This window comes from Danio aesculapii, chromosome 3, assembly GCF_903798145.1.
Source record: "Danio aesculapii chromosome 3, fDanAes4.1, whole genome shotgun sequence".
Lineage (NCBI taxonomy): Eukaryota > Metazoa > Chordata > Actinopteri > Cypriniformes > Danionidae > Danio > Danio aesculapii.
The window spans coordinates 48,451,846-48,474,919 of NC_079437.1; the positions used below are offsets into that span (position 1 = coordinate 48,451,846).

Here is a 23,074-nt window from a genome sequence, read left to right on the forward strand (position 1 = left end):
GCCTGAAAAGCTATTACAGCCTTAAAAGCAAAAATACAGCGTCAGAGGACAAAACTAAGCAATTTTCTGTCTCCCTCAATAAAGCTGGCTAATCACTTGAAACTGGTTAAAATATGTTTAAAATGCATCAATTTGTTGTTTAAAACAAAAAGCATGATGTATTTCATTTTTTTAGGCAGTTTTTATCACTTTGTGATTTTGGCCTGAAAAGCTCATATTACAGCCTGAAAATCAACAATACAGCGTCAGAGATCAAAACTAAGCAAATTTCTGTCTTCCTCAATAAAGCTTGCTAATCACTTGAAACTTGTTAAAATGTGTTTAAAACAAAAAGCATGATGTATTTCATTCTTTTAGGCAGTTTTTATCACTTTGTGATTTTGGCCTGAAAAGCTCATATTACAGGCTAAAAAGCAAGAATACAGCGTAAGAGGTCAAAACTAAGCAAATTTCTGTGTTCCTCAATAAAGCTTGCTAATCACTTGAAACTTGTTAAAATATGTTTAAAATGCATGAATTTGTTATTTAAAACAAAAAGCATGATGCATTTCTTTCTTTTAGGCAGTTTTTATCACTTTGTGATTTTGGCCTGAAAAGCTCATATTGCAGCCTGAAAAGCAAAAATACAGATTCTGAGGTCAAAACTAAGCAATTTTTTGTCTCCCTCAATAAAGCTTGCTAATCACTTGAAACCTGTTAAAATATGCTTAAAATGCATGAATTTGTTGTTTAAAACAAAAAGCATGATGCATTTCATTCTTTTAGGCAGTTTTTTTCACTTTGTGATTTTGGCCTGAAAAGCTCATATTGCAGCCTGAAAAGCAAGAATACAGCGTCAGAGGTCAAATCTAAGCAAGTTTCTGTCTTCCTCAATAAAGCTTGCAAATCACTTGAAACCTGTTAAAATATGCTTAAAATGCATGAATTTGTAGTTTAAATCAAAAAGCTTGATGCATTTCATTCTTTTAGGCAGTTTTTATCACTTTGTGATTTTGGCCTGAAAAGCTCATATTACAGCCTGAAAAGCAAGAATACAGCGTCAGAGGACAAAACTAAGCAATTTTCTGTCTCCCTCAATAAAGCTTGCTAATCACTTGAAACTTGTTAAAATATGTTTAAAATGCATCAGTTTGTTGTTTAAAACAAAAAGCATGATGCATTTCATTTTTTAGGCAGTTTTTATCACTTTGTGATTTTGGCCTGAAAAGCTCATATTACAGCCTGAAAAGCAAGAATACAGCGTCAGAGGATCAAAACTAAGCAAATTTCTGTCTTCCTCAATAAAGCTTGCTAATCACTTGAAACTTGTTAAAATGTGTTTAAAATGCATGAATTTGTTGTTTAAAACAAAAAGCATGATGTATTTCATTCTTTTAGGCAGTTTTTATCACTTTGTGATTTTGGCCTGAAAAGCTCATATTACAGCCTGAAAAGCAAGAATACAGCGTCAGAGGTCAAAACTAAGCAAATTTCTGTCTTCCTCAATAAAGCTTGCTAATCACTTGAAACTTGTTAAAATGTGTTTAAAATGCATGAATTTGTTGTTTAAAACAAAAAGCATGATGTATTTTATTCTTTTAGGCAGTTTTTATCACTTTGTGATTTTGGCCTGAAAAGCTCATATTACAGCCTGAAAAGCAAGAATACAGCGTCAGAAGTCAAAATTAAGCAATTTTCTGTCTCCCTCAATAAAGCTTGCTAATCACTTGAAACTTGTTAAAACATGTTTAAAATGCATGAATTTGTTGTTTAAGACAAAAAGCATGAATGCATTTCATTCTTTTAGGCAGTTTTTATCACTTTGTGATTTTGGCCTGAAAAGCTCATATTACAGCCTGAAAAGCAAGAATACAGCGTCAGAAGTCAAAATTAAGCAATTTTCTCTCTCCCTCAATAAAGCTTGCTAATCACTTGAAATTTTTAAAAATATGTTTAAAAAGCATGAAATTGTTGTTTAAAACAAAAAGCATGATGCATTTCATTCTTTTAGGCAGTTTTTATCACTTTGTTATTTTTGCCTGAAAAGCTCATATTACAGCCTGAAAAGCAAGAATACAGCGTCAGAGGTCAAAACTAAGCAAGTTTCTGTCTCCCTCAATAAAGCTTGCTAATCACTTGAAACTTGTTAAAATAAGTTTAAATTGCATGCATTTGTTGTTTAAATGTAAAAGCATGATGCATTTCATTCTTTTAGGCAGTTTTTATCCTTTTGTGATTTTGGCCTGAAAAATTCATATTGCAGCCTGAAAAGCAAGAATACAGCGTCAGAAGTCAAAATTTAGCAATTTTCTCTCTCCCTCAATAAAGCTTGCTAATCACTTGAAATTTGTTAAAATATGTTTAAAAAGCATGAAATTGTTGTTTAAAACAAAAAGCATGATCCATTTCATTCTTTTAGGCAGTTTTTATCACTTTGTTATTTTTGCCTGAAAAGCTCATATTACAGCCTGAAAAGCAAGAATACAGCGTCAGAGGTCAAAACTAAGCAATTTTCTGTGTCCCTCAATAAAGCTTGATAATCACATGAAACGTGTTAAAATATGCTTACAATGCATGAATTTGTAGTTTAAAACAAAAAGCATGATGCTTTTCATTCTTTTAGGCAGTTTTATCACTTTGTGATTTTGGCCTGAAAAGCTCATATTGCAGCCTGAAAAACAAGAATACAGCGTCAGAGGTCAAAACTAAGCAATTTTCTGTCTCCCTCAATAAAGCTTGCTAATCACAAGAAACTTGTTAAAATATGTATAAAATGTATGCATTTGTTGTTTAAAACCAAAAAGCATGATGCATTTCATTCTTTTAGGCAGTTTTTATCACTTTGTGATTTTGGCCTGAAAAGCTCATATTACAGCCTGAAAAGCAAGAATACAGCGTCAGAGGTCAAAATTAAGCAATTTTCTGTCTCCCTCAATAAAGCTTGCTAATCACTTGAAACTTGTTAAAATATGTTTAAAATGCATGCATTGTTGTTTAAAACAAAAAGCATGATGCATTTCATTCTTTTAGGCAGTTTTTATCACTTTGTGATTTTGGCCTGAAAAGCTCATATTACAGCCTGAAAAGCAAGAATACAGCGTCAGAGGTCAAAACTAAGCAAATTTCTGTCTCCCTCAATAAAGCTTGCTAATCACTTGAAACTTGTTAAAATATGTTTAAAATGCATGAATTTGTTGTTTAAAACAAAAAGCATGATGCATTTCATTCTTTTAGGCAGTTTTATCACTTTGTGATTTTGGCCTGAAAAGCTCATATTACAGCCTGAAAAGCAAGAATACAGCGTCAGAGGTCAAAACTAAGCAATTTTCTGTCTCCCTCAATAAAGCTTGCTAATCACTTGAAACTTGTTAAAATGTGTTTAAAATACATGAATTTGTTGTTTAAAACAAAAAGCATGATGCATTTCATTCTTTTAGGCAGTTTTTATCACTTTGTGATTTTGGCCTGAAAAGCTCATATTGCAGCCTGAAAAGCAAGAATACAGCTTCTGAGGTCAAAATTAAGCATATTTCTGTCTCCCTCAATAAAGCTTGCTAATCACTTGAAACTTGTTAAAATATGTTTAAAATGCATGAATTTCTTGTTTAAAACAAAAAGCATGATGCATTTTATTCTTTTAGGCAGTTTTTATCACTTTGTGATTTTGGCCTGAAAAGCTCATATTACAGCCTAAAAAGCAAGAATACAGCATCAGATGTCAAAACTAAGCAAATTTCTGTCTTCCTCAATAAAGCTTGCAAATCACTAGAAACTTGTTAAAATATGTTTAAAATGCATGAATTTGTTGTTTAAAACAAAAAGTATGATGCATTTCATTCTTTTAGGCAGTTTTTATCACCTTGTGATTTTGGCCTGAAAAGCTCATATTACAGCCTGAAAAGCAAGAATACAGCGTCAGAGGTCAAAACTAAGCAATTTTCTGTGTCCCTCAATAAAGCTTGGTAATCACATGAAACGTGTTAAAATATGCTTACAATGCATGAATTTGTAGTTTAAAACAAAAAGCATGATGCATTTCATTCTTTTAGGCAGTTTTTATCACTTTGTGATTTTGGCCTGAAAAGCTCATATTGCAGCCTGAAAAGCAAGAATACAGCATTATAAGTCAAAACTATGCAAGTTTCTGTCTCCCTCAATAAAGCTTGCTATTCACTTGAAACTTTTTAAAATATGTTTAAAATGCATGAATTTGTTGTTTAAAACAAAAAGCATGATGCATTTCATTCTTTAAGGCAGTTTTTATCACTTTGTGATTATGGCCTGAAAAGCACATTTTGCAGCCTGAAAAGCAAGAATACAGCTTCTGAGGTCAAAATTAAGCAATTTTCTGTCTCCCTCAATGAAGCTTGCTAATCACTTGAAACCTGTGAAAATATGTTTGAAATGCATGAATTTGTTGTTTAAACCTATAAGCATGATGCTTTTTATTGTTTTAGGCAGTTTTTATCACTTTGTGATTTTGGCCTGAAAAGCTCATATTACAGCCTGAAAAGCAAGAATACAGCTTCTGAGGTCAAAATTAAGCAATTTTCTGTCTCCCTCAATAAAGTTTGCTAATCACTTGAAACTTGTTAAAATATGTTTAAAATGCATGAATTTGTTGTTTTAAAACAAAAAGCATGATGCATTTCATTCTTTTAGGCAGTTTTTATCACTTTGTTATTTTGGCCTGAAAAGCTCATATTACAGCTTGAAAAGCAAGAATACAGCGTCAGAGGTCAAAACTAAGCAATTTTCTGTCTCCCTTAATAAAGCTTGCTAATCACTTGAAACTTGTTAAAATATGTTTAAAATGCATGAATTTGTTGTTTAAAACAAAAAGCATGATGCATTTCATTCTTTTAGGCAATTTTTATCACTTTGTGATTTTGGCCTAAAAAGCTCATATTGCAGCCTGAAAAGCAAAAAAAAATCAAGAAAAAGCAAGAAAAGCAAGAAAAAGCAAGAATCTGAGGTCAAAACTAAGCAATTTTCTGTCTCCCTCAATAAAGCTTGCTAATCACTTGAAACTTGTTAAAATATGTTTAAAATGCATGAATTTGTTGTTTAAACCAAAAAGCATGATGCATTTCATTCTTTTAGGCAGTTTTTATCACTTTGTGATTTTGGCCTGAAAAGCTCATAATACAGCCTGAAAAGCAAGAATACAGCGTCAGAAGTCAAAACTAAGCATTTATCCCAACTTTCAGTAGACAATTATTTTACTTTCAGTTACATTTATCTGTTCATCTGTTGTCACATTAGGCCCATCAAAATAAAGTGAAAACCTAAGAAATGCTGTTGAATGACTGTAAGGTGCCAACATCACAGACAGCATGGTTACTAGTCAGTAAATGTTCAGCAGATAGTCAACAGACAGGTAGTATTTGAAGACACACAACTGCACCACACGTACAAAAACATAAAAATAAATACCAGAGTCATTAGTCTATTTGCTTTCAATTTATTGCTGTCAAAAATTTTATAAACACAGCTGAATATTAAATGTCTCATGCATGCGTATTTACAGTACTGTACCAAGTCTAAGCCACTATTTTCACCAAAAGTAATGTCTTAAAGTCGGTTATTTCTATATCTTTCTGTAACAGGCAGTGCTCCACACAGAGATCTGATCATCACCTGTCTGGAATGACAAGATGAAACAGAAGAAACTGAGACAAACTACTGTACGTCCAGAAGAACTTTGGCAACATCTCTAAGATGCTTCAAAAATCCTACCTACAAAGCCACCTGAAAAACGATGGGCAAGTGTACCAAATGTTTTAAATGCAAAGTGTGGTCATACAAATAGTTGGTTTGATTTAGTTAATATAATTTAATTGAAAAATAAAAAGTATTTAAGCATTATTTTGAATGCATCGTCATTTTACAGCTTGTTTGCACAAGTGCCTAAAACTTTGAACAGTACTGTAGCTTTGCAGGTAGGTTTTTTGAAGCATCTTAAGAGATGTTGCCAAAGTTCTTCTGGAGGTACAGTGGTTTGTCTCAATTTGTTCTGTCGAAATGTAAATTGATATTTCAAACTGACATGCTACAGAAAAATATAGAAGTTACTAAGTTAGAACTTAAAACCCTGTTTATATACTCACAGTGCCTATATAAAATCATCATACATCCCTTTACTCACATTCCACCCTGCTTTCAAAAACCTTTAGGATAAAGGCACAGGTTAAAAGAACAACTTGTACAAAAACTAAAAGAGAAAAATAAAAACAAAAAAAAAACATTTATAAGATGGAAATGTTATTTGGAATGTGATTTGATTTCAGCAGGCTGTATGACAAATAAAGAAATTATTTCAAAGCAAATTGGTATGATTTTTTTAGGCCCTAATAAAAATCATCAAAAAAATCATACTTATTTGCTTACATATGTATATTCAATTCAATTCAATTCACCTTTATTTGTATAGCGCTTATACAATGTAGATTGTGTCAAAGCAGCTTCACATAAAAGGTCATAGTAAATAGAACAGTGTAGTTCAGTTTGTAGTGTTTAAGTTCAGTTCAGTTTAGCTCAGTTCAGTGTGGTTTAATAATCACTACTGAGAGTCCAAACACTGAAGAGCAAATCCAACTATGCGCAGCTCTATAGATCCCGAACCATGCAAGCCAGTGGCGACAGCGGAGAGGGAAAAAAACTTCACTAAATGGCGGAAGTGAAGAAAAAAAACCTTGAGAGAAACCAGAGAAACATGTATACAGTTGAAGTCAGAATTATTAGCCCCCCTGAATTATTAGCCCCCTATTTATTATTTTTTTCCACAACTTCTGTTTAACGGAGAGCAGATTTTATCAACACATTTCTAAACATAATAGTTTTAATAACTCATTTCTAATAACTGATTTATTTTAGCTTTGCCATGATGACAGTAAATAATATTTGTCTAGATATTCTTCAAGACACTTCTATACAGCTTAAAGTGACATTTTTACCATTTTTTATTTGTTTTTATTTCTCTTATACTTGTTTCTTTTATTCCTGTTTAGGTAAGGAACTTTGAATTGCCACTGTGTATGAAATGTGCTATATAAATAAACTTGCCTTGCCTTGCCTTGCCTTGACCGGATGTGACAGCCCGAACTCTGCCAGTCTGGGATGTTATGCCTTCCGGCTCACAGGTTCCGTGCATTTCGGCAGTGGCTCACAGGCACTGGGAGGACGGTCTCCTTTCTTTCTCCCACTCCTCGACCCCTCGCCTCCAGCTCTTTCATGGGACCCCAGGGCTTCCCAGATCAGCGCACCCACTCCGTGCTGCCCCACTGCTGGTACATCAGCGATTGTAACAATGAGTCCATAAGCGAGAGCTCTGCCTGTCTGGTTAGCACAGGCCAGCCCTTCGCGGTGGCTCATATGCACAATCAGACAGGCTATGCGATTAAATTTGTGAAATGGCCCCCCAAGTTTACAGGTGTGTATTTCACCAGGGTCAGCCCACCGTCCGCCCCTGTCTTGCGAGAGGAGATTGCTGTCCTCCTGGCGAAGGATGCAATCGAGCCGGTCCCTCCAGCCGAGATGGAGAGCAAGTTTTACAGCCCGTACTTCATCATGCCCAAAAAGAGCAGTGGGTCACAGCCAATCCTAGATCTGCACGTTTTGAACCACTGTCTGCACAAGCTGCCATTCAGAATGCTGATGCAGAAACGCATCCTCTGGTGCGTTCGTCCTTGGAATTGGTTTGCAGCGATAGACCTGAAGGACGCGTACTTTCATGTCTCCATTCTTCCATGCCACCATCAGTTTGTGTGCTTTGTGTTCGAAGGTTGAGCTTGGCAGTACAAAGTCCTCCCCTTCTGGCTCTCGCGGGTCTTCACCAAGCTCGCGGAGGGTGCCCTAGCGCCCCTTTGGCTCATGGGCATCCGCATTCTCAATTATCTCGATGACTGGATGATTTTAGCCCACTCTCGGGAGCAATTGAATATGCACAGAGACAAGGTGCTCCAGCACCTCTACCGGTTGGGGCTTCAGGTCAACTGAGAAAAGAGCAAATTGGCCCCTGTGCAGAGGATCACTTTTCTCGGGCTGGAGCTGGACTTGGTCAAAATGACAGCTCGCCTCTCCGGAGAGCGCGCTCAGGTAATGCTGAACTGTCTGAGAGAGTTTGACAGCTAAATAGCCACTGTAACGCCGCTCGGAGGCACGCAGGCACACACCGAGTCACTGTTACTGCACTGTGTCGCCACGCCCTCAGCCCTTGAAATGACCCCTCGTTCCTACAGGCCGGAGTGCCTCTAGGACAGGCGTCCAGTCATGTTGTTGTTTCAACAGATGCTTCCAGCACGGGCTGGGGGGCATGCAGCTACGGGCCTGTGGAAAGGCATCCAGTTGCATTGGCATATCAATCGCTTAGAGCTGTTGGCAGTGTCACTCGCTCTCCACCGTTTTTTACTGGTGCTGGAGCAGCAGCACGTGCTGGTCAGGACGAACAGCATGGCAGCGGCGGTGTATATCAACCGCATGGGGGGTATCCGCAGTCGCCGCATGTCTCCGCTTGCCCGCCATCTGTTCGTCTGGACTCATACGTGGCTGAAATCGCTGCGAGCTAATCACATTCCAGGCGAGCTTAACCGTGCAGCCGACGCACTCTCATGGCAGCTTTTACATCCAGGAGAATGGAGTTTTCAACCCGAGTGTGTTCAGCTGATATGAGCACAGATCGATCTGTTTACTTTCTCTGAAAATGCTCATTGCCAGTTGTATTTTTCCCTGACCAAGGGCTCTCTCGGCACTCTCGGAGTCTATTCACTGAATGGTGCGTCTCTTGCAGAGTTGTCTCTCGCAGAGTTACTCTCAGGTTGTCCTGAGACCCCGCCCTGGAAATGTGCCCAAGGTTTCTACCACTCGGTTAAGGTGTTGAAACACGTGGCCCATTACGTTGTAGGTCTGCCCTCTTGTCAGCCCGCGTTCTGGGTATAGGTGCCTGCTATGCGCGATCCCATATGCTTATTCAGCCACGGTGCAGTCCCCCCTCACAGGCGGACCCCTGCCTTCCCTCTCCGCTAACCATGTTATATTATATGCGTACTCCCCCTTCTCAGGGCTAGTCCATATACTTTTTTACCTCCATATCTCTCCACTTGGGTAGCAGGCGGCCTCCGCTGTGCCCTCCTTATCGGGACAGCACGCTTTCCCAACATACTGTTGTATTAAATTCCTAAAATTATCCAAATGCCTTGCGGCTCCAAAAAAATATATCTAAATCCGTAAATCTTCTATTGAAGTGGGATAAGTAAGGGCCAGGTGCGCTCAAGCTTGTCTGGCAAACCTCTCACCGGGGGCGAAGGTAAGGTGCAGTCATTATGGCGTTTTCCAGACATTTCCTCATAAGTGGATTCTCCACTATAGCATTGAAGTTTCCCATCCAAAGGGGAACGCTCTGCTTACTAAAGTAGCCCTCGTTCCCCGAGGGAGGGGACAGAAATGCTATATTGCATCGCCATAATGATTGTGGAGGTGAAAGTCTCTTCAGCTAAAAAATGATGCCTCAGCCTTTCTCTCGCTGTGCTTATATTGACAATTGATTGCAATGAGCATCAGCTGCGCAAGCTGACACTGCCAACTCATTGGCATTTCATTGGCCTGTTTACATACTCTTTCAGATGATTGGCTTTCTGAATGAAATCCCCAAAAGTGGATTCTCCACTATAGCATTTCCATCCCCCCCTCGGGGAACGAGGGTTACTTTAGTAACCAGAGCATTTCTGATGGTATGATAACCTTGGATAAAAATATCACAGTATTATGGTATTGTGATTACTGCTCTAAAATATGTTCCTTTTAAATCTCTGGGTTACGGTGACGCATTGCTGCCACACACATATTTTTTTTTCTCACTCAGCTATGTCGTTATAACGAGATCTTTTCTCGTTTTAACGACATCTTTTCTCGTTATAACGACATCTTTTCTCGTTTTAACAAGATATTTTCTTGTTATAACGACATCTTTTCTTGTTATAATGACATCTTTTCTCATTAAAACATCTTTTCTCGTTATAACGAGATCTTTTCTCGTTATAACGACATAATTATGTCCTTATTTGGACATATCTTAGTCCTTATTTCGACATGAATAAGAATAAGACAGGTCAATGTGCTTTAAGTAGCCTATCTTTAAGGTTCCGAAATTATAGAGCGTTATGGGAAATTACCAGGCATATTCTTTCGTAGGCACTGATGTGTTCACTTGTTGTTCCAGTATAATCTTTTGACATTAAATGTACCCCATAAATTGCTGTAGTCTTTTTGCAAGACATGATGTTCTATAATTAATTTATTTAGCAATTTTGTAATGTTTTAACTGCCTATATTGCATCTTTTTTTATCACATTTGGTTTATATGTTAGTATTTTTGTTGGTGATAAGACAGAACATTTAATTCTACATCTATTTGCCTCCAAAATTGATTCCGTCTCTCCATCATGCCCGACTCCAACTTTTAAGGGTGGGCCAAGCACATTATATTTCACCGAAGTGTTACATTAAAGTAGTTGTTATTTTTTAAATAAAATAAGACTTTTAATAACTAAAGTAATAGTTTTGATAACTAAAGGTGGGCTAGAGCGTTAACAGATGAACCAAGACTGTATCCATGGCAGATAAATGTTTGTTTTTTTTTATTTGAAGTGTCAGTGCAAAAAACAATAAAATACAATAAGACTAAATATGGAAAAACTGCCAGATGGTACAGCACTTTGCCCACAATTATGATTATTAAGTTGAAATTGGCTTAAATAAATGCACGCGTGTTAATTCAGTAATAATAATTATAGTAATATAATAATAATAATAGTAAAATAATAATAATAATAATAATAATAATAGTAATAATAATAATAACAATAATAATAATAATAATAATAATAATAATAATAATAATAATAATTTGTTGTTGTTGTAAATATTTTAGGTGATTAATTTTCTATGTGTAGATTGCAGCACAACAGAACAACATTTAACATTTATTAGCCCAATAAGAAACTCTTCGTTAGCTTGGTTTTCACATGCTGCGCCTATTTTATCTTCACTAGGCTATTTGTTTTGTCGCTCGATCCACTCTCCTTGATATGAGAACTAGTGCCTACTGCAGAATTAGTTAAACCAAGGTTACGAAAATCATTAACTTTGGTTGCAAATTCCGTCTTTCAAGCATAATTTGTTGATTTAGCATTGACATTATATCCATATAATAATAAAGAAATAAATAAAGAAATAAATAAATATTAATAATAATAATAATAAAATCATTACAAGACCCCCCTATGCGACCTATAGTTTCAGGAAATGAATCATTGACAGAACCTAATGTACAAGACTTACTTACGTACATACTAATGCATGGTAAATGATTAATATTAGGACACATTCAAAATCACAAAGAAGTTTTGAATGAACCTTTTTTGGTGTTAAAGTTGACGCCTCAGGTTCAACTTGCATGTTGTTCATGTTGTGGACTTTTCATTAAAATGATTTATCACTATAGATATTTGTTAAGGGAATTAGGAATTGTTAAGTGTACATTACTCCAACATTATTTAATGTGTTACTGATATTTCTTCATTATTTATGTTAACGAATGCATTACATATTAATGTATTAAATAGCACATTAATATATGTTTAGTTAACATTAAAATTTGCATTTCTGAATAGTTTATTGTTCATTGTTAGCTCATATCTACTTCATAAATGCATTAGTGCATGTGTAAGCAAATGTAAATTAAGCTGTTGATGTGAAAATATGGTAAAGTTAATATTAACACAGATTACGTAATGATAAATTAAATTATTGCTCACCATTTGTTGATATTAACTAATGCATTTACTAACACATCAATATATGTTTAGTTAACATGTTACATACAATCTAACAAATGTGTAACTTATAAACTAGATAATGAACTAATGCAGTAAGGTTTAATAAGTTACTAAAACTTGTTAGTACACAATATTTGCTTAATTTTACAGTATGCAATTACATAAATTCAATAATATTGCCAGCATGATTATGATCCACATTTATGTCTTGACTAAATAAACTAGACACATTAAATACACTATAACATTAATAAAACATAGGTAACACGGAGGCATGCATAAAAATATATTTTAAAGCAGTGCACGGTACATGAAAAATTATTACCTGTGATCACGTTGTTTCTGCAAAATCCAGCTCTTCCACGCATGATGTATACGTCATCATCCCAATTCACTGACCCCTGTTCTCAAATTCATTAAAAATGATAATAATCAAAAATGTTCTAAAAGTTTATGGTATAACGTTAGCCCGCCTTTTGAAACTTCGCCATATTCTAAAAATTATAATAAAAACAAGGGTTGCACTTATAACCGTTACTCTTTCAAATGCTTTTAATTAATGCAAATTTAAATCAAGTCGCAATAAAACAGTTATTAATTTGTTAGACTCAAAACGTTGTGCTTTTAATTACTCAAAATAATCTTGAACTGTCTTTCCAAATGAAAGAACAAATGAAACAGGCAAATTAAAAATATAACACATTTGTTAAGAGGAAAATTAGAAAAAAATGAGCGTGTGAATTCTTTGGTCGTATCAATCATATTTTGCTCACCATTTGAAGCGAGTATCTGCTAGAAATCCTGTATGTTTCAGGAGTACATAAAACCACCTGACTGAAATGTAACTGCTACGTTTTATCTAAATTATTTCTTCGTGCTTTCCTCATATTTTTTTAAATAAGATGGACTTACATTTACGTTGTCATTCCCGTTAATGTGAGAAAAGAACAAAAGATGCACAAACAAAGTAATATTTTATCGCTGTTCAATAATAATTTTGTGCTGTTTGGTACGTAACTAACATGGCACAGTGTTAATTTAATTCACATTAAAACGAGTGTGCACAGAGAAGATCGAACCTTAATTTCCTTGTTTTTATGTTTAATAAACACGCATGACATAAAGCGGAGGCATTTTAAAACCACTTAGTGCCTCTAGCGGATGTTATTTTTAAAAAAGTGCAGGGAAGCGTACCTATTTGTACGTATATCTGGTTCTCTAGAAATATAGTCAGGCCTACGTTTTTCTAATGAGCCTGGGTTGCATCAGTGCCTATGAAAGAATATGCCTGGTAAATTCCCAAAACGCTCTATAATTTCGAAACCTTAAAGATAGGCTACTTAAAGAACTTAGGCTACTTAAAGAACTAGGCTACTTAAAGAACACTAACTTATTCTTATTCATATCAAAATATGGACTTAGTTATGTCCAAACCGTCACGTCCTGGGTAAAAACAGCTAATTGTTTCCCATTTAACACAATATGTTTCATTTTAAAATTCTAATATTTTGGAACAGTAAACATGCCAGACTAAATAATAATTGAATTGAATTGAATTGTACTATCTTCATTAGTTTCAGAAACACTGATTACTTTACAATTTGTAAGGTACAATTTTGTACCTTAAATGTGCACATTTGTACATTAAAATTACAATTTGGGGTTTTTAGGGTACACATTTGTATCTTTAAGGTATTATCAGCTACACATTTGTATTTTTTAGGCAATAATATGTACTTTTAAGGTACATGTGTGACCCTGTAAGGTACAAAAGTGCACCTTTTGAAAAGATACACCCCCCCCCCCCCCCCCCCCCCCCGTGACAGGTTTTGTACCTTTATTTCTGAGAGTGTATTCAATATCTCACTATACAGTAATTATTATTGTCCATTTATTGTTTACCCTTGCTATATTTTCTTACACCATTAAACACAAAACCTCATCTTCAAGTATTATTAACTAAACCTCTGACTTCTCTTGCAAAATGATACTTTTGCCTCAAAACAGTTTTACCTTTGTTCATAATCAAGCACTGCTCTCAAATAATAAACAAAATGATCAAAATGATATACACTATGCAGTAAACAATACAACACAAAACAGAAAATACATTGTTCAAAAGATAGTTCTCAGGGAGGAAGTTTTTAATCTCAATGTTTATGGCCAAACAATTTGTTTATTGTACAGCATAGCCCACAATGCATTGTACAGTATACAATACTAAAAGGGACAAAAATCTGGTAGAAACATGATCAATTTGCTTCTTGTCTTTGGGCTGTGTCCGGCCAGAACACTTTGTCGACATCACACACAATGCAATATTGTCTCTTGAAGCAACGGGGGAAGAACTGAAGGCGGGAGATCTGTCTCATATCTCGCACCTAAACTCTGGAACAGCCTTCCTAGCACAGTTCGGGAAGCAGACACACTATGTCGGTTTAAAACTAGATTAAAGACACATCTCTTTGCATTAGCATACATATAAAACACAAATGCTTTTAAAATCCTCTAAAATATTGTTAGGCTGCATTAAGTAGGGCAACCAGAGCTAGGAACACTTCCAAACGACATTATAATTTGAATGGCATCTCCACTTATTTTAGTCTGTTTTTCATCATTCCGAGTTCTCCATAATTCTAGACCAGGCTGTATCCTGAACAAATGCTTTGGTGGTCATTGCGTAGTGGAGAGCATGAAACTAAATCCTGAAAGACCCTAGAGACAGACGAGTCTCCGCATTGATACAGAAAGGCCAGCCTGTACACCCACCTGTGACCTGCTCACACAAACGATGGACACCCAGCCTTGCCAGCCTCCGGTGCCTAGACTGCAGCTCTGCACAGGAAGTTTGGCCAGAGGGTCGTGCCCAACTGAGCTTGGTTTCTCTAAAAGTTTTTTCCTTCACTTTTGCCAATTGGTGAAGATTTGTTCCTTGGTACTTTGCCACTGTCTTGCTTGGTTTGGGACTTGTGAAGCTGCTGATGGATGGATTTGCTCTTTAGTGTTTGGACTTTCAGCAGTACAAAAATTGAACCACACTGAACTGAACTAAACTGAACTTTAACTCTGAAAACTGGACTGACACAGTTTCTACTGATATGATGCACCTAAACCGTCAGCACAGTGAAAAACTACTGTCACAGACGTCTATACGCAAAAAAATATATATTAATAAGCCAAACCGCGCAGACCGGATGATTTGCAGCTCCGCTTGCTCTAATTGAGTGCTATGGAGATCACACGGTGCATCAGTGTTTTCATATCGAAAGTGCGAAGATGTTTTTCAGACTTTTAGAGAACGTTGTTCTGTTACAGAACCAGGTAGTAGATTATTTATACCCTCTCCTTTTCAAATTTTATGCAAAAGTTTATGCATGTTTTAATAATTTGCTTATTATTATTGGATATTTAAAAATGTTCAAGATTATCTCTTCTTGGCGATGCGGTGGCGCAGTGGGTAGCAAGATCGCCTCAGCTGTGTCAGTTGGCATTTCTTTGTGGAGTATGCATGTTCTCCCTGTGTTTGCATGGGTGTCCTCTGTGTGCTCTGGTTTCCCCCACAAGTCCAAAAAAATGTGTGTGGAGAGGCAAGCATGATCGAACACCCAATGAGGGGGGAGAGCAGGCTTGGAGCCCGGCGGCTAATCAGCAGGCCAATCAGAAATAATAAATAACACCTGTTTATTCTAGTGATTGGGCCGGAGAGACAACCTTCTTAAGGAGAACAGAAGGAGCAGCCGGGAGAAGAGGGAGAGAGCACACACACACGCACACTACGGGTGTTGTGCACTCATTTAAAAATAAAACTATACTGCTTACCTGTATCGCCGACCCTGTCTTCTTCTTCCCCCAATATCGAACTTTGCTACAGTGGTGCCGAAACCCGGGAAGAAGAAGAAACTTTGCTGCCAGAATGGTTACTCCGTCTGCCAGTCCATGTGCGGAAGTCATCCAGGCGCTCGCGGCCCTCCACCAACAACAACACCATGCGCTGGGGGAGCTGAGAGAAAATCTGGAAAGACGCTTCCAAGTCCTCGTAGAGGCCCAGCGGGAGGACCGCGAGCTAATCCGGAGTCTGCTGGCCCAGGAGATCCGGCCCGCTCCGACATCTGCCGCCCACCCTCCCATCTCACTACAGAAGATGGCACCGGAGGACGACCCGGAAGTGTTCCTGAACCTCTTCGAGAGGTTGGCGGAGGCGTGTGGCTGGCTGCAGGCCGAGTGGCCGGTAAGAGTTATCCCCCTGCTGTCAGGCAAAGCCCAAATTGCCGTGCAGCAGCTACCGGCCCAGAATCTCCTGGAGTACGCTCACCTGAAGTGAGCCGTTCTCCAGCGGGCCGGCCGCAATCCGGAAGAGCAGCATCAGCTCTTCCGCTCCATGGAGCTGACTGCCAGTGGCCGGCCCTTCGTGTTCGCTCAGCAGCTCCGTGAGGCCTGCCGCAGATGGCTGGTGAAGGATGGCCGGACCACCGACCAGCTGGTGGATGCCGTGGTGCTGGAGCAATTCATCACCCGCCTCCCCTCCCGAACATCGGAGTGGGTCCAGTGCCACCGGCCAGAGGATCTGAAGACGGCCATCCGGCTGGTGGAGGATCACCTGGTGGCGAGGTCCAGGGTCGGCGAAATAACCTCTCTCTCTTCTCCCCCTCTCCCTCTCTCTCCTCCTGTTCCCAGGCCCAGACTGCGGGGACCGCCCACACCAGCACCCAGATGGCGGTGCACAGAGGCGGATCTGCCGAACGTCCCAAGAGGGGCGGATCCATATCCGGACGGCGGGGTGGAGCCATGACCCCTGGCAGTTCCCCAGACAGCGCCAGGTCTCTCTCTGGTTCAATCGGTTGGTCTTGCTGGCCCTGGGGGTATAGTGAGAAGGGCTGGGCCGATGCATTGGCGCCGCGGGGGCGAGAATAGCACACCACAAATCTGCTCCATGAAGGAGGTGAGTGCGCTGATTCGGGTCCCCGCCACGCCAATCGTCGCCCCCGGTCGCGACGGGCTATACCGCATACCAGTGAGTATAAAAGGGGGTACATATCAAGCTTTGGTGGATTCGGGGTGCAACCAAACCTCCATCCACCAAAGCCTGCTTCAAGACCCGGCATTGGATACGAGCCGCACAGTAAGGGTAAGGTGTGTGCACGGGGATGTAATTCACTACCCGCTAACGGCGAGACATTCAATTCCGGGGTAAAAAGCATAGCGTGGAGGTAGCAGTTAACCCGCACCTCAAACACCCGCTAATTCTGGGAACCAATTGGCCTGGATTTAATAGATTATTAGGGGTCTTATGTGCGGGTGTGTCTTGGAAGAAGAGATCGCCGGGTAGGGGGTGTGTCGCTCAGCTGGGGGAATCCCAAGCGGTGACGTCACGCGCTGTCTCAGGGGAAGAGCTGGGAATTTCCCGGTGTAAAGACTTTCCCCTGGAACAGTCGCGTGACGACACGCTAAGACATGCACTCGAAAGAGTGCAGGTGATAGATGGGGAAAACCTCCAGCCTGACCGGCCCCTCTCCTATCCATATTTTGCGATCATTAATGACAGGGTGTATCGAGTGACCCAAGACGCTCAGACAAAAGAAGATACTACCCAATTATTAGTACCAAAGAGCCGCCGGGAAATGCTTTTCCAGGCGGCTCATGCTAATCTTATGGCTGGACATTTAGGTCAGGTGGCCACATTAAATCGCCTCATGACCCGATTCTTTTGGCCGGGCATTCACGGGGATGTCAGCTGGTAAATCCACCGGCCACCCCAAAAGCGCCTTTGCGCCCGTTACCAATTATGGAGATGCCCTTCGAGAGAATTGGTATGGATCTCATCGGGCCATTAGAGCGATCCGCACGCGGGCACCGGTTTGCACTAGTCCTAGTGGATTATGCAACCCGCTACCCGGAAGCAGTAGCGCTCCGTAACATCTCAGCAAAAAGTGTTGCGGAAGCTCTGTTTCGTATAATCTCCTGAGTGGGAATCCCCAAGGAGATTCTCACTGATCAAGGCACCGCGTTCATGTCACGCACCATGCGCGAACTTTATGGATTATTGGGCATTAAATCCATTCGCACCAGCGTCTATCACCCACAAACAGACGGGCTGGTGGAAAGGTTTAATCGCACGCTTAAATCAATGATCCGTAAATTCGTTCACGAGGACGCGAAAAATTGGGATAAGTGGTTAGAGCCCTTGTTATTTGCTGTGCGGGAGGTTCCCCAAGCCTCCACGGGGTTTTCCCCCTTCGAGCTTCTCTATGGCAGACAGCCCAGAGGGGTTTTGGATGTCATTAGAGAGGCTTGGGAGGACGAGCTTTCTAAGAGTAAAAATGAAATTCAGTATATTCTGGACCTTAGAGCAAAACTCCACACACTGGGGCGGCTCTCTACGGAGAATTTGCTTAAGGCTCAGGATGACCAACGCCGGCGATATGACAAGGGCACTAAACTACGTAAATTTGCACAGGGAGATAAAGTCCTTGTACTATTACCCACTTCCAGCTCTAAATTACTCGCCAAGTGGCAAGGGCCGTTTGTGGTCACACGACGAGTCAGTGATCTCGATTACGAGGTGGTTCGTTCGGACAGGGCTGATTCACGTCAGGCGCCAGGCGCTCTGGTCACCGGAGGGGATCATCTCTCAGCGAGCCAGCTCCTCGATATCCGGCACCTCCAACGTGAATTCTCTGATGTGTTCTCACCCCTGCCCGGTCGTACTAACCTGATTCAGCACCATATCGAGACCGAACCGGGCGTGGTCGTTAGGACCCGGCCGTATCGCCTACCTGAACACAAGAAAAAAGTGATTCAGGAAGAATTGAGTAATATGTTGAAAATGGGAGTAGTAGAAGAGTCCCACAGTGACTGGGCCAGCCCGATTGTCTTGGTACCCAAGACTGATGGCTCGGTCCGGTTCTGTGTGAATTATCGCAAGGTAAATGCGGTGTCGAAATTCGACGCCTATCCAATGCTGCGTATTGACGAGTTGCTCGACCGGTTAGGTGCTGCTCGATTTTACTCGACTAAACGAAGGGCTATTGGCAGATCCCCTTGACTCCAATATCCCGCGAAAAAACGGCTTTCACAACGCCGTTTGGATTACACAAATTCGTGACACTTCCGTTCGGGCTGTTCGGGGCACCGGCAACGTTTCAGCGTCTGATGGATAAAATACTCGGCCCTCACGTGGCATATGCCGCTGCTTATTTAGATGACATCATCATTTACAGTAATGACTGGCAGCGGCATATGCAACACCTGAGGGCAGTATTGTCGGCGCTGAGACGGGCCGGGTTCACGGCTAACCCACGGAAATGCGCAATTGGGCGAGTGGAAGTAAGGTATCTGGGCTTCCACTTAGGCCACGGGCAGGTGCAGCCCCAAATTGATAAGACTGCAGCTATTGCCACCTGTCCGAGACCTAAGACCAAGAAGGAGGTGAGACAGTTTTTGGGGCTGGCGGGATACTATAGGCGTTTTGTCCCTAATTATTCGGCCCTCGTCAGCTCATTGACTGATCTCACTAAAAAGGAGGGACCAGATACCGTCCAATGGTCGGAGCAGTGTCAACAGGCCTTCTCAAAGGTGAAATCTATACTTTGCGGGGGGCCACTATTGCACGCTCCTGATTTTGCTCTCCCCTTTCTGTTACAGACGGATGCATCCGATCGGGGTCTGGGGGCAGTTCTCTCCCAGGAGGTGGCAGGAGTGGAACGGCCGGTGCTGTACATTAGCCGAAAACTCAGTAAGAGTGAGGCCGGACGGCTCCCCGGCCTGAGGCGGGCGGTGGGGGTATGTGGAGAGGCAAGCATGATCGAACACCCAATGAGGGGGGAGAGCAGGCTTGGAGCCCGGCGGCTAATCAGCAGGCCAATCAGAAATAATAAATAACACCTGTTTATTCTAGTGATTGGGCCGGAGAGACAACCTTCTTAAGGAGAACAGAAGGAGCAGCCGGGAGAAGAGGGAGAGAGCACACACACACGCACACTATGGGTGTTGTGCACTCATTTAAAAATAAAACTATACTGCTTACCTGAATCACCGACCCTGTCTTCTTCTTCCCCCAATATCGAACTTTGCTACAATGTGGTATAGGTGAATTGAGTATGGTAAAATTGACAATAGTGTATGTGTGTAAATGAGTGTGTATGGATGTTTCCTAGTGATGAGTTGCAGCTGGAAGGGCATTCCCTGCATAAAACATATGCTGGATAAGTTGGCGGTTCATTCTGCTGTGGCGACCCCAGATTAATAAAGGGACTACCCCGAAAAGAAAATGAATGAATGAATTCTCTTCTTAAGTCTATCATACTGATACTATCACTAATTAATTATACAATTAAGATCAATTCTACACCTTCGTAATAATGTTCAACTCCTGTCTTTATCCTACTATATAATTATACATTTTAATATCAGTTTTTTATGCCAGTGGCCAGTCTCCTGGAGCAGAGTGTCTTTTGACCACCTCTGTACACACTGTTTAGAAAAGGTGCCCAGCATCCTCTATTAAAAAACTTTAATTAGTACAAAATGCAGCTGCCAGAGTTCTTACCAGGTCTAGAAAATTTGATCACATCACCCAATTTTATCATCTTTACACTGGCTGCCTGTTAAGTTTCGTATTGAATTTAAAATATTGCTTCTTACATATAAAGCTTTAAATAATCTAGCTCCTGTTTATCTAACCAATCTTCTGTCTCGCTACAATTCAACTCGCTCTTTAAGGTCTCAAAATTTAGGGCTTCTGGTAGTACCTAGAATAGCAAAGTCGAGTAAAGGAGGTCGAGCCTTCTCATTTATAGCTCCTAAACTCTGGAATAGCCTTCCTGATAACGTCCGAGGCTCAGACAAACTCTCCCAATTCAAAACTAGATTAAAGACCTATCTGTTCAGTAAAGCATACACTTAGTGCACGACTTAGGGGGCTTCCACACAGGTTCTGCATCTTGTTTATATACACTATGAACAGCAGCTACGCTAATTATTTTCTTTATTCTCCATTTCCACCTGGGGATACTCTTCCCGAGGCCCTCAGACTATGCAGAGTCACTGATTCAATCCAAGACCAACGACGAGATGATCCCAAGGTTTCCATATCCTGGACCAGGCTGTATCCTGAACAGCTACTGTGGTGGTCATGGAAGAGTGGAGAACATGAGACTGATTCCTGTGACGCTCCAGAGACAGACGAGTCTTCGCTGAGACCAGCTTCCAGCCTCCGCCACTGAGACTGCAGCTCTGCACAAGGCGTTTGGCCAGCGGAGAAATTAAAATGATCGTGCCCAACTGAGCCTGGTTTCTCTCAAGGTTTTTTTTCTTCACTTCCGCCATTTAGTGAAGTTTTTTTTTCCCTCTCCGCTGTCGCCACTGGCTTGCATGGTTCGGGATCTATAGAGCTGCGCATCGTTGGATTTGCTCTTCAGTGTTTGGACTCTCAGTAGTGATTATTAAACCACACTGAACTGAGCTAAACTGCACTGAACTTAAACACTACAAACTGAACTACACTGTTCCAATTTACTATGACCTTTCATGGGAAGCTGCTTTGACACAATCTACATTGTATAAGCGCTATACAAATAAATTCAATTGAATTGAATTGAATTGAAAAGGTTTACCTCTCCACACCAGCCATCTCAGTCAACAGTGAAAGAGTTTTTTTTTTGTTTTTTTTCAGCAGGGGACATTGTACATGTGCAAAGACCTCAGCTTATGCCAGTAAACCTAGATATGCTTTATATATTTCTTTTTAAAAATGCAAAATCCCTGCACAATCACAGTTTTAGTCTGCTTATATTAACAAGTTTTCTTTAATTTGTATTGTTATTTTTTTTTTTTTTTTACTTTGGAATTTGCCTTCCATTTGTTTCAAATAATTTTGTTTAAAAAATCGTGACTAAATCGTGAATCGTATCGATTTGTGAGTTAAGTGAATCAATACACCCCTACCATTTTCAGTTGTAATTTACTAGAACTTCTATTTTAGGCTGCTTTGACACAATCTACAGTGTAAAAGTGCTAGATGAATTGAATTAAATTTAAGAAGCCTCTTGTGTGCCGTATACAGCCCTGACATCATTTCTCACCTATTGCGCTTTACCATGGTTTAAGTCAAGGATGTACAGACTCGGTCCTGGAGGGCTGGTGTGCTGCAAAGTTTAATTCCAACCCCAATCAGACACAGCTGGCCTAGCTAATCAAGCTCTTACTAGGCTTTCTAGAAACATTATTGCAGGTGTGTTGAAGCAAGTTGGAGCTAAAATCTGCAGGACACCAGCCCTCCAGGACCGAGTTTGGACACCCCTGGTTTAAGGTATTGACAACAGACTGCACAGTTAGCTAAATAAGGTCAGGTAACTGAAAACCTAGTTCAGCTAATGGGTTTTTCTGTGTTTTGGCCATTGAGAAAAAATACAATGTGACATTTGACCAAAAATACATATTTACACGTCATTTATCAATGTTGTTACAAACCTTTATAAGTGAACACAAAAGAACACATAACTTATTTTATTAACACAAAAGAAGATATTTTGAAAAATGTTACAAACTTGTAATCATTGACTATAAAAACAAATACCATGAAAGTCAATGGTTACAGGTTTAAACATTTTTTTTTTTAAATAAATAAGATTGTTCAACAGAAAAAAAAGATAATCAGGTTTGTGAGAAGTGAAGCAGTAGTAAATGAAGAAAAAAATTTCAGTTTTGGATGAACTCTTCCTTTAAATTATAATTATTTTTTAAACTTCAATTAAATTAATAAATCAATCTTATCAGAACAGAGGCAGAACTTAGTCAATATATTGCTCTCTTGAAAATAGGCCAATAAAATATTTTTTTCTGCACAAAATCGTCTGTGTACCAGTGGAAGTGGATCAGTGGATTTTCAGCAGTATTCTCTGCCCCAGTTGTCCAGTATACTGGGGTTGATGCTGGATGATCCAGGGCCATTTACATACAGAGCAGTGTGTTGGTCTGCTTGGTCTTGTAATAATGTTATGTACCATAAGTCTTCTGGCAGGTCAAGCTCCAGAATCCTCTGCTTGATGCGCAGTTTCTTCTCAATGGTCCTCCGCCTGAACTTAAACTCAATGATGGTTTTGGTGTAATGGTTTAGAGCTGTGACCGCAGAGCCCATACATGTGCCGAATGAACACCACGCCAGACTGAGAAAGAAAGAGAAGCAAGATTAAGCAATTTTTAAAGCGATGTTTGAGCCAAAAATGAATCTCAGTCCATCCAAGATTTTTATTTATTTTTTGTCC

General features: G+C 39.9%; 1 protein-coding gene across 1 annotated transcript in view; it reads right to left on the minus strand.

Annotated features, from left to right (window-relative positions):
* Positions 1-22,695: 22,695 nt before the first annotated feature.
* Positions 22,696-23,074, minus strand: part of LOC130221602 (germ cell-specific gene 1-like protein) — a 219,894-nt gene continuing 219,515 nt past the window's right edge. The window contains exon 5 of the mRNA XM_056454146.1: positions 22,696-22,975. Coding sequence (XP_056310121.1) covers positions 22,696-22,975 — 280 coding nt within the window. The remainder of the gene's footprint in view (positions 22,976-23,074) is intronic.